General features: G+C 32.6%; 2 protein-coding genes and 1 pseudogene across 2 annotated transcripts; 2 read left to right on the top strand and 1 right to left on the bottom strand.

Moving 5' to 3' along the window:
• Positions 1–903: 903 nt before the first annotated feature.
• Positions 904–1,579, bottom strand: LOC131609606 (kiwellin-1-like). Its single transcript, XM_058881351.1, has one exon. It carries the CDS (start codon positions 1,577–1,579, stop codon positions 1,013–1,015), a length of 567 nt encoding a protein of 188 aa, XP_058737334.1. The 3' UTR covers positions 904–1,012.
• A 956-nt stretch (positions 1,580–2,535) lies between these two features.
• LOC131614345 (uncharacterized) lies at positions 2,536–6,358 on the top strand (annotated as a pseudogene).
• Positions 6,359–8,329: 1,971 nt separating this feature from the next.
• LOC131609604 (kiwellin-1-like) lies at positions 8,330–16,607 on the top strand. Its single transcript, XM_058881349.1, has 2 exons — positions 8,330–8,890; positions 16,125–16,607. Exons 1-2 carry the CDS (start codon positions 8,330–8,332, stop codon positions 16,605–16,607), a joined length of 1,044 nt encoding a protein of 347 aa, XP_058737332.1.
• The last annotated feature ends 1,414 nt before the right edge of the window (positions 16,608–18,021 follow it).

Below are 18,021 nucleotides of genomic sequence, written 5' to 3'. Positions count from 1 at the left end.
CGAGCCGGATTAGTCGATCTACTATGTAGGTCGGAACCGGTGCGAAAGAAAAAAAAAATTATTAAAAAGTGTGATTGATATTATGATAGAAGAAAAATTTATGTTGTGATGAGTTGTGGAAGAGGTGATGAGTATAAAGAAATAAATAGAAAGTTGAAAAATGATGACACCATATAAAGAAAATGTGAATGTCCTTCTAAATCACATAAATACTATATGACATCTAATGATTGAAAGTTTAATAGGTTGTGTAGAATACATAATCATTAATTGGATCATATGAACATTTATTTGTTGGTCATCTAGATGGTGAAGAAAATGTTATTTGGGTTATATAAATGTCAATCCTGTTTTTCACGAGCGCACTTAACATTTGGATATTGATTACCACATTATTAGGCTCAAGGTACAAGAACAACTCGTAAAACTCTTCCTAAAAGATTTGACTAACTCAAAGTAGATCTTCATTCCAATTTTTGCATCAAAAACTTAGGTCGACTCAAGTTCTTTTCAGGCATAAGAGTAGCTCATTCTTCACTAGAGAATGTCAAATGAAATACTGTCTCAAATTACTTGAAAATTCATGTATAAGCAATTGCAAGCCTCAAAACATTCCTTTGGATCATGCATTGAAGCTACACCTTCATGATGGGAACTTGTATTAAAAGGTAAGCATCTAATCAACTACACAATTATTCAGTTTAATGATACTTAAGATGATTTATGCTCCCATTTGGAGAGCCACTGGTTTTTTTTTGTCTCTGTTATTTTCTCATGTTTAAACGTTGTTCAAGTTTTTATTGACTTAGTAGACAATCAAATATAGGCGTAAACAATAAGAATTGCATCTCAAATTATTGTTCACTTAAGATACCATAGGAAATATATTGAATTTTCTTAATTTATAACATTTACATAATATACACATAAGACGAGAAATAAAAGTACACCATATCAATCACACAAGTATTAATTACAGCACAATCACAAACATACATTTGATCTTCTACAATCAAGCATCTGACCAAGTAATATCAAGGCCACCCCATTGATCTTTAGGCACACCTAAAGCTTTCCACACAGCCTTGGAAGCATCAACAATGTTGTTTGGGCAAGGAGGTTGGTAATCATGATCTTTATCGCATCCCTTTGTGGAGTCACACTCATCGACAACCATGGCCACCACACTTTTTCCATTAGCACTGATGGTAATGTTTTTAAGGCACCTGCTCTCGTGGTTGAACCATCCGGTGGAAAGTGCAACTACTGGAGTGTCATCGGAGTGATACTGCTTGTCACATTCTGAAGGACCGCCTCCATCTCCACCTTTTTGGAAACTGTTAAGAGTGAGATAGGCTTTGGTGTAAGTAGATACAGATGGAGAACATTGATAAGTTGTGTACATTTTTCCTTGTACACAACAATCAGAATCATTCTCTTGATTGCATTGTCCTGGAGGGGCTTTCTTTCCTTCGATTCTACCGCTTGGACGACAACTCTGAGCTTTAGAATGCACACAACTTGTCAATATGAGACAGACAAATAATACAAGAGACACTTTGGGACAAAAGCTCTTCATTTTGTATATGCAGCTCTGAGTTTTTCCTCTTTGTTGTTGTTGTTGGTGATTGATGATTTGGGGGGAGATTTAAGTGAGTATATATAGAGAACTCTTCTTTGTCTATAGAGTGATTTGGTTGGCTTTGTAATAAGAAAGCAAATTAAAATGATATGTACAAGTTAAATTTTGGGTCAACAAATGTATTATTGTAAGTGTTCCATTGTGCTGTGTTTATTACTACATCACTATAAGATCACTTTTGAGGTCAAAGAACAAGTTCTAAACTAGCTTGTTGTTTAGCCAATGACAACTACTGATTCTTGTAATTTGTTCTTTTTAAGACTTTTAAATTATTAATAAAATATGATTACTTATTAAAATGCATAAGGTGAGCTATCGGTTTTATTTGATATTACAATACACTTATTAAACAGTTCTTTATCAATTTTTGAGGTTCCTTCCTCCTAAATAACATGAATAAATAAATTCAGACAAACCGTAGAGAAGTGAAATTGACAATAGCAAGATAAAACAATTAGAGATGCAATTCTTATTGTTTATGCATGGATTAAATAAAATATTGCAATAATAAATGAATCAATCATAGTCTGTAATCATATTTTGCTTGTTTATGCAATAAACTGTCTAGCACTATTAGGCAAAAATGAATCATAGCATAGCACTGTGAGTTCATTAGGACAACAAACAAGAATCTGCTAAAGACCAAAATACCAGTAGCTTTCCCAATCGGAGAATAAATCATCTAAGGTAAAATCATTTACAAGAGAAGTCTACAACATGTGTAGACCCAAATTTTAACTTGTATATATCTTTTTCTTTTGCTTTGTTATTACAAACCCAACCAAATTACTTTACAAACAGAGTGGACTTCTCTATATATACTTAAATCTCCTCCCAAATCATCAAACACCAACAACAACAACAAAGAAAAAAAATACAGTTGCATACACAAAATGAAGAGATTTTGCCCTAAACCTTCTTTTCTTTTGTTTGTCTGTCTCATATTGACAAGTTGTGTGCATTCTAAAGCTCAGAGTTGCCGTCCAAGCGGTAGAATCGAAGGAAAGAAAGCTCCTCCAGGACAATGCAATCAAGAGAATGATTCTGATTGTTGTGTTCAAGGAAAAATGTACACAACTTATCAATGTTCTCCGTCGGTGTCTACTTACACGAAGGCATATCTCACTCTTAATAGTTTTCAAAATGGTGGAGATGGAGGTGGCCCTTCAGAATGTGATAATCAATATCATTCTGATGACACTCCTGTTGTTGCGCTTTCCACCGGATGGTTCAACAATGAGAGTAAGTGCCTCAAAAACATTACCATAAGTGCTAATGGAAAAAGTGTGGTGGCCATGGTGGTTGATGAGTGTGACTCAACAATGGGATGTGATAAAGAACATGATTACCAACCACCTTGTCCAAACAACATTGTTGATGCTTCCAAAGCTGTGTGGGAAGCTTTAGGTGTTCCTCAAGATCAATGGGGTGGCCTTGACATTACATGGTCAGATGCTTGATATTGTATAATTTGAAATCCATTTTAGCGTTTATATGGTTTAATATTGTGATATTTTGTAATTTTATTTCTCATCAAATATGTATCATATACTTGTTGTAACCATATTCTGTTATTGATAGAAATCAAATCCTAAATTAATTATTTGTCTTATATAAATAATTTGTTCTTTTAGGATTAGATGTCATGTTTTTAAATTACAGCTAGGTAAAGATTAAGGTTTCTGACTATCTGTTCCATTTGAATCACCAAAATATAATTTTCTAAATCTTTGATGTATTACTACTGATAGATGAAAGAGGACCTAAACAAAATATATGTGGCTTATTGCATAAAGAAGCAAAAACTTAACAACAAAGTTTTATAATCTATTACTTCTTATTTAATTTGTTTGAAGTTCAAATTATTTTGATGTATATAACCATGCTGTTGGAGTCTCTAATCAAGTCTCATGAGATGCTATAAAGTGAATAGTGATTCCAATGATTCTTCCTAAATCAGCTTTTTTCTAAATTTTCCCTTAAACATTGTCAAAAGACCATTGGAACACATTGGTCATTTCAAAATTGAAATTCTATGCACTAAAAATCATCAGATTCCAAATTTTTAACTTCAAGCGTCTCGATTTTAGGAAATGATGTGTTTGATCTTTAAGCAAAGTCATGAATATTACACTTTGTTTGTTAAACATACACAATGAGAAAAGCAGACTATACTTCTTATTTATATTGATGATATTATTATTACAGCAAATGATTTGATTGAGACACAACTACTTAAAAAAAATTCAGAAAAATTCAGCAGAGTTTAAAACGATGGACCTTAATGAATTCAAATATTTCTTTGGAGTTGATGTAGCCCATTCAAATAATGACATTTTTATCTCTAAAAAAAAAATATGTATTTGATCTTTTACAAAAACTTAAAAACTTAAATGCATATCTATCCGTGTTCCTATTGAACAAAATCATAAGATGATCTATGATGAGGAAAAGCCAAAATTGGCAAGGTTCAGAATAAGAAATTAATGAGAAAGTTTATTTACTAACCACTCACTAGGCCGAATTTGACATTTGCAAATAATGCGATGATCAAAGAGTGAGACATTTGCATGATGTTGTTCGCATTCTAAAATATATCAAAATCACTCTAGGAGGACTCTTGTTTTACATATTTGAAAGCCTAACTATGGAGACTTACATTGATGTTGATGCAGGTTGATTTATTGATAAATAATCTACTTGAGCTATTGTACCTTCTTGTGTAGAAACTTTGTTGTTTCGAGGAGTAAGAAGCAAATTGCAGTTGCTCGATCAAGCACTAAAGCATGACTAAGAACTATGGATTTAGGAATTTTGAGCTATTATGGATAAAAACAAGTGTAGAATATTTGAAGAGACAAAGTGAAGGCCCTATGAAGTTGTTTTGTGAGAACAAATCGACCATCAATAATCCACCTGAACATGACAAGACAAAACACATTGAGATTGACCAATAATTCATCAAAAAAAGTTAGAATGAATTGATAACTACCACTAACATAATTTCTAGGCATTAATTGACAAATATGTTAACAAAGGATTTACCAATTGTGTTAACAAAAGATTTACCAATAAAACAGTTCAACAAACTTACTTGCATTATTTGAAATGGTTGATATAATTCACCATCTTAAGCTGGAGTGTTTTAATTTTTAACTTGTAAATAGTAACATTTATAATTATTCTATTTTATTAGTATTAGATCCGTTAGTAAATCCATTAAATTTAAATTTACCTCTATTTAAGCTTGTTTAATCTCCTATGATAAATTAAAACATTAAATATATGAAAACTAAGAATAAAATCCGCGCGATGCGTGGTTGTAAATTAGAATTTGTTGGTTTTGTAATAAATTTTAAAATTTTTTTAAATTGGTCAATAAATTTATATTATAATATTTTTTGTGAATTAGAATTGAGACAACAATATGAATGAATCATATATAAAATGTATATTTTAGTTGTAAGAAAAAATATGCTTATAAGTTCATATTGACATAATGATCTAAATGTTGCATTCTATATCATATTAAGTTAAACTTAATGATCTAAATGTCATTCAGCCAAGAAATACTAATACTTGTTATGGCACTCTGCGTATATACAAAAATTCTACTTTCTAAAGTATTAGTTTGTATTAGAACAAAAGGACAAGAAACTGAGATATATATTCATTCAATAACTAACTATCAAAATTAAAGTCTTAAGCTTTCATTGAATTGATTTTAAGAATATTTCAAGTACATGTTAACAAACTATCCATCTTGCTTGCATATACTTTCTAAAATTTTAGTTTTTTGTTAGCTAGCACAAAGGACAAGAAATCAAGAATATGAAATTCAATAGTTTAAATTAACAAGGACCAAATACAAGAATCTGTAAGGTAGTGTAGAACTTGTTCTCTGACCTCAAAAGTGATCCTATAGTGATGTTGTAATAAACACAGCACAATGGAACACTTATAATACATTTGTTGACCTAAAATCTAACTTGTATATATTTTTTTCTTTTGCTTGTTATTACAAAGCCAACCAATTTAATTTACAGAGAGGACTTCTCTATATATACTTACTTAAATCTCCCCCCAAATCATCAAACAACAACAACAAAGAGAAAAAACACCGTTGCATACACAAAATGAAGAGATTTTGTCTCAAAGCTTCTTTTGTTTTGTTTGTTACTCTTATTTTGATAAGTATTTTGCACTCTAACGCTCAAAGTTGCCGCCCAAGCGGTAGAATTGAAGGAAAGAAAGCTCCTCCTGGACAATGCAATCAAGAGAATGATTCTGATTGTTGTGTACAAGGAAAAATGTACACAACTTATCAATGTTCTCCATCTGTATCTACTTATACCAAAGCATATCTGACTCTTAACAGTTTCCAGAAAGGTGGAGATGGAGGCGGCCCTTCAGAATGTGACAAGCAGTATCATTCCGATGACACGCCAGTAGACAGTAGTTGCACTTTCCACCGGATGGTTCAACCACGAGAGCAGGTGCCTCAAAAACATTACCATCAGTGCTAACGGAAAAAATGTGGTGGCCATGGTAGTTGATGAGTGTGACTCCACAAAGGGATGCGATAAAGATCATGATTACCAACCTCCTTGTCCAAACAATATTGTGGATGCTTCCAAGGCTGTGTGGGAAGGTTTAGGTGTGCCTAAAGAACAATGGGGTGGCCTTGACATTACATGGTCAGATGCTTCATTGTAGAACATGAAATGAACGTTTTTTAGTGTGTGATTGATATTTTGTACTTTTATTTAATATTAAATGTGTATCATATACTTGATGTAACCATATTCTGTTATAAATTTAAAAATACAGTACATACTTTTATTGATTGAACTCAAATCCTAAATTAAATATTTGTCTTATATAAATAATTTGTTCTTTGAAGACTAGATATCATGTTTTTATAGCACAGCTAGGTTAGATAAAGGTCTCTGACTCTCTGCAATTAATCAGCAAACATAATTTTCAAAATCTTTGATGCATTAATGATATATGAAAGATAACCTAAACAAAAACTTATGTGGCTTGTTGCACAAAGAAGCAAAAACTAATTAACAAAGATTTCGAATCAAATTTGTTTGAAGTTCAAATTATTTTGATGTATATAACCATGCTTCTGCAAGCTGTTGAAGTCTGTAATCAAGTTTCATGATATGCTTTAAAGGGAGCAGTGACTCAAATGATTCTTCCTAAATTAGCTTTTTCCTAATTTTTCCTTAAACATTGTCTAAAGACCATTGAGAGACATTGATCCTTTGAAATTGAACTTCTATGCACTAAAAATCATCAGATTCCAAATTAAAATGGGATATATATATACCGGCTAATTAATCAATCCTAGGTTGGTTAGAAGTTAGTAGTTAATATGGTGGTTAGGTAAGAGGCAGTAGATACTTCATCTCATTTGTTGATGAGCATAGCAGGAAGATGTGGATCTATTTGATTCAATATAAGGGTGAAGTGTTTTCCATATTCAAGAAGTTCAAGGTTTTGGTTGAAAACTAAAGCATTAGAATAAATAAGGTTCTAAGAGCTTCTAGCAGTGGTGAATACACATCAAAAGCCTTTGAGTCATTTTGTGACGATCAAGGTATACAACATTAAGTCATAGATCTTTATACACCACAACGTTTAGCTAAAAGAAGAAACAAAACTATCTCTTATACAATCATATGTATGGTAAAGCAAAGAGGTATTGCCAAAATCATTTTAGGTTGAAGAAGTTAATACTGTAGCACATGTGTTAAACAAATGTCCAACTATAAGATTAAAGAATCCCAGTGTGCATCACTTCAGAGTATTTGGTGCAACATGTCATAAACATGCACTTGATGTCAAAAGAAGGAAGTTGGATGATAAGAGCACACAATGAATTTAGTTTGTTATAATGCAACTGATGCCTGCAAAATGCATTATCCTACCACTCAAAAGCTGCCTATCAGCAGAGATATGGTGATAAATTAGGGAAGCCCATGAGATTGGCAATCAGGGAGAAGTTCAAGCAAATATAAGGTGAGTCCATTACTTAATGACAATTATGAGAGTGATGAATTATCTGAAAAAGATATGGAAGTTCTAAATGTTGAGGTGAACTGGAGACCTGAATGAACAAGTAACATTCCAAAAAGGCTGCTTGAATGTGAACTTAAAAATTACAAAGAAGTGAGTGAAAAAGGCATCAGATCAGGCATCAGATCATGTATTATAAGAAGTGAGTATCTGTGTGTAAGATTGTAACTTTTATTTCAAATATTGATGATAAAAAATATATTTTTGGGAAATTGGAAGAAAAAAACTGTTTGACAAATTACTACAGTTTATCTTATCAGTATATGACAAATTAGTGGCTTTTATTCTTCTTTTTTGTTTCTTTTACTAGTATACCTTATCACCGGAAACCCGGCAGCATGAAATAAATTTACTTATAAAAAAATCGTGTAAAACTTGTTATTTGACCTTAAAATCAGTCCTATATTGTGGTAGTTGTCATCTTAGCCTAACACGGCAGGATAGAACTCATTGCCTGGACCCAAAAACTAACCTCCACCCTCTTCTTCTTTATTACAATTTGCTTTACAAAAACTACATATACCCTACTAAAACCTCCACCATAGCACCAAACACTAACAAGAACAACTAAGAGGAGAAACAAAGAGTTGTATAAACAAAATGAAGAGCTTTTTCCCCAATGTTTCTCTTCTTTTATTGATTACTCTTGTTTTAACAAGTTGCATATTTTCTCAAGCTCAAAAGTGTCGTCCCAACGGTAGAATTAGAGGAAAGAAAGCTCCATCTGGACAATGCAACCAAGAGAATGACTCTGATTGTTGTGTCCGAGGAAAAATGTACACAACTTATGAGTGTTCACCGTCCGTGTCTACTCATACTAAAGCTTATCTCACACTTAATAGTTTTGAGAAAGGTGGAGATGGAGGTGGCCCTTCAGCATGTGATAATCAGTATCATTCTGACGACACTCCAGTTGTTGCACTTTCCACTGGATGGTTCAACGACAAGAGCAGATGTTTGAACAAGATTACTATAAGTGCGAATGGAAAAAGTGTAGTGGCCATGGTTGTTGATGAGTGTGACTCCACAATGGGATGTGATGAAGAACATGATTACCAACCACCTTGTCCAAACAACATTGTTGATGCTTCCAAGGCTGTCTGGGAAGCTTTAGGTGTGCCAAAAGAACAATGGGGTGGCCTTGACATAACATGGTCAGATGCTTGATCATAGAAGATAAAATGTATGTTTGTGTTTCTGTTTAGTGTTGTAATACCTTGTAATATGGTGTACTTTTATTTTCCATCTTATGTGTATATGTTATGTAAATATTGTTAAAATGAGCACTCTGGTACTTATAAAGAAAAATTGATACATTTTCCATAGTTTTAAATGTGAACTGGGTCACCTTATTATGATATGATTGCATTTCCAATTTTAATAATGTTTGGAAATTGCATAGTACTATATCAAACTTCAAGATCACAACACTGTTTTCCCCCTCATCATATTCTAAAATTTAAATAGAGGTTCATTGAAGAAAATTTCTGTTGATGGTGATTGGTGAACCGGTGAAAAAATCAAAGGTGATGATTGGCTTCCCCTTTTAGTTGAATCGGTTACATCTGAAGGAATGTTTTGGAAGTGACAATGATGGGAGTTAATGAGTTTCACACATTCACAAGCTGAGATAAGATTTATAACGGCTAGTTTTATATTTTACAATGCAATGATGACAATCAATGATGCGATGCAAGGTAGTAAACTTTTACTTACATTTGAAGAAATGTTAGAATCAATTAAGATTACATAGCTTATCAAAAAAAAAAAATTAAGATTACATAGGATTTGATAATTGCACAATTTTTGAGTGCTACATATTTTTAGCACTACTAAACAAAGAAAGCTAGAAGAAAGAACCATTGTCTTGGAGAGTTGCGCACTTGTGAAAAATTGAGAAATGAGAGAAATGTGAAATAAGTCACACATCATTGAAAGTGAGCATTAAATGCAGTCTCATCATTGAAACGTCTCTCCCCTTTCTTCTTAACGTGTGACTTGAAAAAAGTATGGAGTGGCGTGACGTGACGTAGCTTACTGTGCATTTGAGTTTGGTTTGCGTTTTCAAGATGAAATATAATTGTTGATCCACACTTGCTTCTTTCTTTCAGATGGAGCTCCTTTCAGGGATTCTTCAGAGACTATATTTTCAGAGAAATCTATAGGGATGAGAACCTTGTTAAGGAGCCGATGCCTCCCTCGTCTTGATTGAGGCAGAAATAGGATATGTCTGACAAAGGAGGGAATGTGTCAGTAGCTTTGCTCAGATATATAGGCGAACAAGTGGGCATGAGCCCAGCGATGCTAAAATCGCACACACTGTGTCTTAGATCAGTCCTGCTGATCATTATAGAGCAGGTGGATGGACCGCAAGGGACTTTGGCTAGTTGAGCCGGCTAATGCCAATAGATACCACTTGGTGGCCGCTTAAGTGATTGGGACTCATTTCATCTTGAATTCTTTTAAGGTTGTAACGAGTGCTGACATCACTGTCGACAACCCCTCTAACTAGTTGATTCTTCCAGTATGCTCGGATGAGAGGATATGTAACTCTTATGAGGGTTCTTTGGTTCCTCCGTATGAATTCATCTTTGCTAGGTTGAGTTACGTTTTCCTTTCCCCAATTTTGAGGTGGTCATGATGGATTGTTTGAGGGTTGCCCCTTGCAGCTTTATCCTGGAGCTTAAGCTTTCATGAAGCTGTTTCCATTCAACATTGACTATAAGTTTTGGAGACCTTCTCTATAACTTGTTTTTAAACTTATTTTTCTCAAGAAAACTTTTCAAAATTGTCTTGAAATTGTGTCGGATGAGTTGAAATTGTCAAAATAGCTCTGGGTAAAATTTTATATGTGTAAATCCTTTGGAACCTTATCCCAATCAATTGAGATGGTTTAAAAATATGCCCTAAGCGATTAGGAGGGCATCTTAATGATAAGTAATGTCTATATATCTTTCCTTACCGTTTTTAACTTAGTAATCGATTAATTTGAAGGCAACACAAATCGATTGGTGCATGTTGTCAATCGATTGGCAAGTCCTAAATGGCCCTAAAACTTTTCATTTTTTGTGTCAACCTCTAGAATATAAATAGAGGTCATTCCCACATATTTTCACATTCAAAAAACGTGATTCCATTCCTCACTTACCACTCTCTCAAAAAATTCTTCTGTTTACTTTGACTTTCTAAAAGTTTAGCCGTTGTGTTTTTTCGAGAAAGTCATTTTGCGAGTGAGGAAATTATAATTCTAGAATGGTAGTTTTGTAAGTTCACCAAAGAAGTTTATTTTATCTATTTAGAGATTGTTTCTTTGAATTCGAAGTTAAATGGATAAAAAAATTGTTTGTTTTTCTTTGGGAAAATACCCTTTTTCGTCCTTTAACTTTGGCTCGGGGCCCATTATGGTCCCTTAACTTTTAAAAAGTGCAAATCAATCCTTCAAGTCTTAAAAACGGAGCATGTTTGTCCCTTCCATCCATTTAGAGCAAACGGCCGTTTGTTTCTGCATACGTGGCACATGACATGGATCTTCTATTTCATTCTCCCTTGTTCCCCCAAAATTTTCCCTAGCCGCGTCCAGAATTGTGTTTAGGGATAACATTAATTGGGTTCTTCTTTTCGATTCGTCCTCCATGAAACATCAAGTTAGGGATTTAGGGATAACATCAAGTTTCAATTCGTCCTCCATGAAACAGAAAAGCGAAGATAGTATGAAAACCAGTTCTTTTACGGGGGAGAATCTTCCATGGAAACCAAGTTGTCACTGTGGAGATACAGCTACTCTTCGCAGGTCATCAACGTCGAAGAGCTATGGAAAATATTTTTGGGGTTGTTCTCATTTTAAGGTATGTTTGTATTTTCGGGGTTGTTCTCATTTTATCTCCATTGTTCATTTCCAACTGTCCTTTGTAAAATGCAGGGAACAAGGCAACCTGGGTGTGGGTTTTTTGAATGGTTTTATGAGGATGTTCAAGATGACAAGGGTCAAATTATAATGGCCAGATTGGAAAAGTTATCAAAAAAACTGGATGATGCAACAATGGAGATTGAAAAAGTAAAGCTGACAAATGAAGAATTAAGGAAGGAGATAAACAAGATTATGAAGTTGAGAAAAATCTGGATGTTGTTTGTTATTTTAGGTGCAGCAGTTGTGATTATGATAATGATGAAATGAAATGCCTAATTTTCAGTTACAATTTTGTGAGAAATATTGTATTGTAATTCTTCATCTATTGTAATGTAATGTTCAAGCTATAATTCTTCATCTACTGTATTACAATTTTCAGTTGTTATGTTCAATCCAATTTTCAGTTGTTATGTTCAATCGAGTTGTTATGTTCAATCCAATTTTCAGTTTAATCCTGTATTTACGTTGCACAAGTATCAGAAAAGAAGAATTGTTAAAGTAACACACTTAATTTCAATCAATAGTGACTTTCAACATTATAATAAGCAACACTTAAGATAACCTTGTTCAACATGACATTAGCATTACAAAAGCAACACGAAATACCATTACACAAAAAACCTAAATTTCTAACACTGAAACATGGCAAAAACCCTTATTTCTACCACAATCAGGCAAGGCACATATCATGAACTTTCTAACCTGATTGCAAAAGCTTTGAGGATGGCCTTCCTCACTGCACGACGATTCGCCTTCAACGTTCTTCTCTGCACCACGAGGTTTTTCTTCACAAAGGGTAAGTACTTCAAATGTTCAGAATGAAGTGTTTTGTTCCCAAAATGTTAAGAATATAACATTTAAATGCCACGTAAGACAATCAAAATGCCACATATGCATTTAATTTGAACGGTCACTAACAGAGTCAGACGGAAGGACAAACGTGCTCCGTTTTTAAGACTTGAAGGATTGATTTGCACTTTTTAAAAGTTAAGGGACCAGAATGGACCCCGAGCCAAAGTTAAAGGACGAAAAAGTGTATTTTCCCTTTTTCTTTAAAAGTCTTGTTGATATTTTTTTATTTTATCAAGTTTTGAAAGAAAATTCCCTAGCAAAATAATTTTTATTTTATTTTATCAAGTTTGGAAAGAAAATTCCCTGCCAAAATAAATTTCATACAGTTAGGTGGTCCTAGCCATTCATTTGTTATAATAATTTTTTTATATATTCAATTAATCGTAAAATATAACTATTTAATTTAAATCATAAGGATTATATTGTCCTGTGTGACGGTGTGATTCTCGGTAATCCGCCAATTTAGCACTCACATGATGAATAATATCCAATAAATAATCATTTAAAAAAAAAAAGGAGTTGTTAAGATAAATTCAATTTGAAGCATATTATATTGTAGTTGATGAGATTAAAATATGGGAAATTTCAGGAAAGGTTTATGCAATAAGCTCTTTACAGACAAATATCGAATAAGCTTCAGGCAAGGTTCCAACAACGTATACATATGTTATGGAAGTATATCTGGATGGATATTTTTGAATTATTTTATCTTACAAAACAAATGTGTAACTGATTAACTTATTACTTATTAGACAAAAATAGCAAACTATAATTAGTTTACATGGACAACAAAGAATAATCTGTCAAGGAAGACAAAAAAAACCAGCAGCACTCTTAATCGGAGAATAAACCATTAGGGAAAATCATTTACAAGAAAAATCTACAAATATAACCGAATAAGTGTGTACTTATTAGATGTTTACATGTTAATACATAATAAATAACAAGTTGTTCTCAGTGTTCAAAATAAATATTGCATAATTAAGTATTGACATATCAATTACTCAAACATTTGTGCGATGACACGGGTAAATTTATTTATTTGATACAATAAAAATCTATTTTATATATTTATTTAAATTTAAAATTAACTATTAATTTTAAAATAAGTAATAATTATATAAACTCAATTTTATTAAAATAACAAGAGAAAAAAAAAGACCCGTCAGATAAAAAAAATATTTAATATTGTGCTTATAATGATCTGTAAGATAAAAAAATTATGTGATGCGATATATATATATATATATATATATATATATATATATATATATATATATATATATATATATATAATGACACAAAATTTAAAATGATTTACTTAATTATAAAATGAACAATAATTATATAAATTTAATTGTATTAAATAATTATTAAAAAAATCCATGAGATGGTGAAAGAAAAATACTCCCTTTGTCCCAAAATAAATGTCACATTTAGAAGAAAAAAATTTGTCATTTTACATTACCAATGCAATTTTATATTTAATCTTTCAATTGTACCCTCTAATAAATACTCTTAATTTAATATTTTAATGTTATTTCAAATACACCAATAATTAATCAGGATAATTTGGTAAAGTCACAATTCTCTCTTCCATTTATTACTGTTTCTTAATCGGTGTGAAGTGGGTGATTCCGACAAATAATTTGGGACGGAGGGAATAATATTTAAAAATAAGGATTTTGTCTCTCAAATTAAAACAATGATTAATTAAAATAAAATAGATACTATAATAGTGACTCATGAGATAAATAAATTTTTAATTTTAATAAAATTAAAAAAATATATTTTAATAGTTTTAGTGATAATAAATACTCTCATTCTCAAAATAAGTGAAAGAATAACGATATTACCAAATTATCCTTATTATTTATTGGTGTATTCTAATTATTATTAATGCAATGGGAGAGAAATACTCCTTCTGTCCCAAATTATAAGACGTTTTGGAGAAAAAATTTGTCCCAAATTATAAGTCACTTTACAATTTCAATGCAACATTAATATAATTTTTTATAATATACGCTCTATCATTTATTACTCTTCCTTTTTCATACTCTTTTAATTTCACTTTCCAATGTAATTATTGAAGGGCAATTTTGTAATTATTTCATTTTTCTATAAAGTAATAATTATATTTCTTAATTAACGTGAAATGTCCAAAACGTCTTATAATTTGGGATATGGATCATCTCCAACTGCTTGTCTCATTCTCATGATCCTGCTATAATCTCCACCATTCATTCTTCTTGGAGACTATATTTTAATTTTTATCATTTTATTGCAATAGTTTTTAGCCATTGGATTAGCAGCACAATACATAGCAGAAGGGATTCTGCAGGAGAGGATCCGTGCTGTATAATTTGGGACGGGAGTAGTAGTAAATATGACTATTAATTAGATGATACAATTGAAAGAAAAAAAACTAAATACTTAGTTGTAATTCGCTATACTTGAAGGTAGGAAGGGGTGTTCAAATCTAAACCTATCCAAGTAAAAATCGCAAATCGATCTAAAAAAAAATTAAAAATCGCAAAAAAAAAATGAATGTTATTAAATGTGTTTGGATGTCATTTTGTAAAAATCGTACCATTCTGATCAAATTTCAGATTGATTTTTTAAAACCGACCCAAACTAAACTAATCTGCAAGTATATATTTTAGACTTATTTATTTTTGGGTTAATGAACTTTTTCGTCCCTTTAAATATTTCAAATTTCGTTTTTAGTCCCTCCAAGATTTTCCTTCAAGAAATCGTCCCTTCAAAATTTTTTTTCCGAACTATTGGCCCCTAACGTCAAATTTCGTAGCTAATCGGTGGCTAAAGTCGTAGCTAATCTCTAGCAAATTTGACGTTAGGGACCAATAGTTTAGACGAAAAATATTAAAGGGACGATTTCTTAAAGGAAAATTTTGGAGGGACTAAAAATGAAATCCGCAATATTTAGAGGGACCAAAAAGTTCATTAACCCTTTATTTTTTATTAATATGATATGTTGTGTTAATTTATTAGTCGGTTATTCTCATTTTGTAATATTAATTTTTAATACACTATATGTTATATATTATATCAAATCTATTATTTATTAGCATTTTTATAATTTTAATCATCAATAAAATTTATAATTTGAATATTAAAAAAATATTCAAAATAAACCTCATAAAATTAGATCGGATCGGATTAGATTTTTTTAGTTAATCATCCTAAACTGAATCAAACCACAAATAAATTTATCTTTGAATCGGATTAATTTTTACCCCAAAACTGATCCAAATCAAACCGTGAAGAGCTCAATAGGTGGTGTAAAACTTGTTATTTGACCTCAAAAGTGATCCTATAATGATGTAGTTGTAAACACGGCAAGATGGAAAACCTTTGACTCAAAATATAACTTGTACATATCATTTTCTTTTCCTTGTTATTACATAGATAACCAAATTACCTTACAAACAAAGAGGAGTTCTCTATATATACTCACTTAAATCTCCCCCTAAATCATCAATCCCCAACAACAACAAAGAGGATACACATAGCCAGAGTTGCATATACAAAATGAATAGATTCTTCCCCCTAGTTTCTTTTCTTTTAATGTTTACTCTTATTTTAACAAGTTGCATATCTTCTGAAGCTCAAAAGTGTCGTCCAAACGGTAGAATCAAAGGAAAGAAAGCTCCATCAGGACAATGCAACCAAGAGAATGACTCTGATTGTTGTGTTCGTGGAAAACTGTACACAACTTATGAATGTTCACCGTCAGTGTCTACTCATACCAAAGCTTATCTTACACTTAACAGCTTTGAGAAAGGTGGAGATGGAGGTGGCCCTTCAGCATGTGACAATAAGTATCATTCTGATGACACACCTGTTGTTGCACTTTCTACAGGATGGTTCAACCACAAGAGCAGGTGTCTGAATAAGATTACTATAAGTGCTAATAGAAGAAGTGTGGTGGCCAAGGTGGTTGATGAGTGTGACTCCACAAAGGGATGTGATGAAGAACATGATTTCCAACCTCCTTGCCCAAACAACATTGTGGATGCTTCCAAGGCTGTGTGGGAAGCTTTAGGTGTGCCTAAAAATCACTGGGGTGGCCTTGACATTACTTGGTCAGATGCTTGATTGTAGAAGATCTAATGTATGTTTGTGTGTCTGTGCTTTGTTGTGATATGGTGTACTCTAATTCCTCATTTTATGTGTATGTTATGTAAATATTGTTACTAGTGAGTTTCACACATTCACAAACTGAGATAAGATTTATAACTACTAGTTTTCTGTTTTACAATGCAATAATGACAATCAACGATGCGATGCGTGGTAGTAAACTTTTACTTACATCTGAAGAAATGTTAGAATCAATCAAGATTCCATAGGATTTGATAATTGTGCAATTTTCCAGTGTTACATATTTTTAGCACCACTAAACAAAGAAAGCTAGAAGAATGAACCATTGTTTTAGAGAGTTGCGCACTTTTGAAAAATTGAGAAATGTAGAGAAATTGAAGAAATGTGAAATAAATCACACATCATTGAAACGTGAATATGTAGTTTCATCATTGAAACGTTTCGTCGCTTTCTTCTTAACGTGTGACTTGAAAAAGGTATGGAGTGGTATAACGTAACTTACTGTGCATTTGAGTTTGGTTGTGTTTTTAAGATGAAATCTGACTGTTGATCCACATTTGCTTCTTTCTTTCAGATGGAGCTCCTTTCAGGGATTCTTCAGAGGCTCTATTTTCAGAGAAATCTATACGGGTGAGAACCTTGTTAAGGAGCATATGCATCCCCCTGTCTTGATAGAGGCAGAAATAGAAGATGTTCGACAGAGGGGGGAATGTGTCAGTAGCTTTTCCCGAATATATAGGCGAACAAGTGGGCATGAGTCCAGCGACGCTAAAATTGCACATCATTTATAATGCCAGGGACAATCTAACACTGTATCTTGGATCAGTCCTGCTGATCATTATAGAGCAGGTGAACTGGCCCACAATGGACTTTGGCTAGTTGAGCCGACTAATGCCAATAGAAACCACTTGATGGCTGCTGAAGTGATTGGGACTCCTTTCATCTTGAATTCTTTCAAAGTTATAACAAATACTAACATCATTGTCGGCAACGCCTTAGACTGGTTGATTTTTCCAGTACGCCCGGATGAGAGGATATGTAGCTCTTATGAGGGTTGTTTGGTTCCTCTGTATGAATTCCTCTTCGCCAGGTTCGGGTTACATTCTCCTTTCCCCAATTTTGAGGTGGTCGTGATGGATTCTTTGAGGGTTGCCCCTCGCAGCTTCATCCTAGAGCTTAAGCTTTCATGAAGGTGTTTTAATTCTCCGCTGATTATAAGTTTTAGAGACCTTCCTTAGAACTTGTTTTCAAATTTATTTTTCTCAAGAAAACTTTTCAAAATTGTCTTGAAATCGTGCCTGATGAGTTGAAGTTGTCAAAATAGCTCTAGGCAACATTTTGTATGTGTCAATCCTTTGGAACTTTATCCCAATCAATTATGAAGGTTTAAAAATGTGCCCTGAGAGATTAG

This window comes from Vicia villosa, linkage group LG6 (genome assembly GCF_029867415.1).
Source record: "Vicia villosa cultivar HV-30 ecotype Madison, WI linkage group LG6, Vvil1.0, whole genome shotgun sequence".
NCBI lineage: Eukaryota > Viridiplantae > Streptophyta > Magnoliopsida > Fabales > Fabaceae > Vicia > Vicia villosa.
The sequence above is the reverse complement of the archived record's forward strand: the minus strand, read 5'-3'. Positions and strand labels throughout refer to the sequence as shown.

Coding starts and splice junctions, on each gene's coding strand:
- LOC131609606 (XM_058881351.1), bottom strand. CDS start 1,579: ATGAAGAGCTTTTGTCCCAAAGTGTCTCTTGTATTATTTGTCTGTCTC.
- LOC131609604 (XM_058881349.1), top strand. CDS start 8,330: ATGAAGAGCTTTTTCCCCAATGTTTCTCTTCTTTTATTGATTACTCTT. Junction 8,891..16,124: donor TTGACATAACATGGTCAGAT/GCTTGATCATAG, acceptor GAAGCTCAAAAG/TGTCGTCCAAACGGTAGAAT.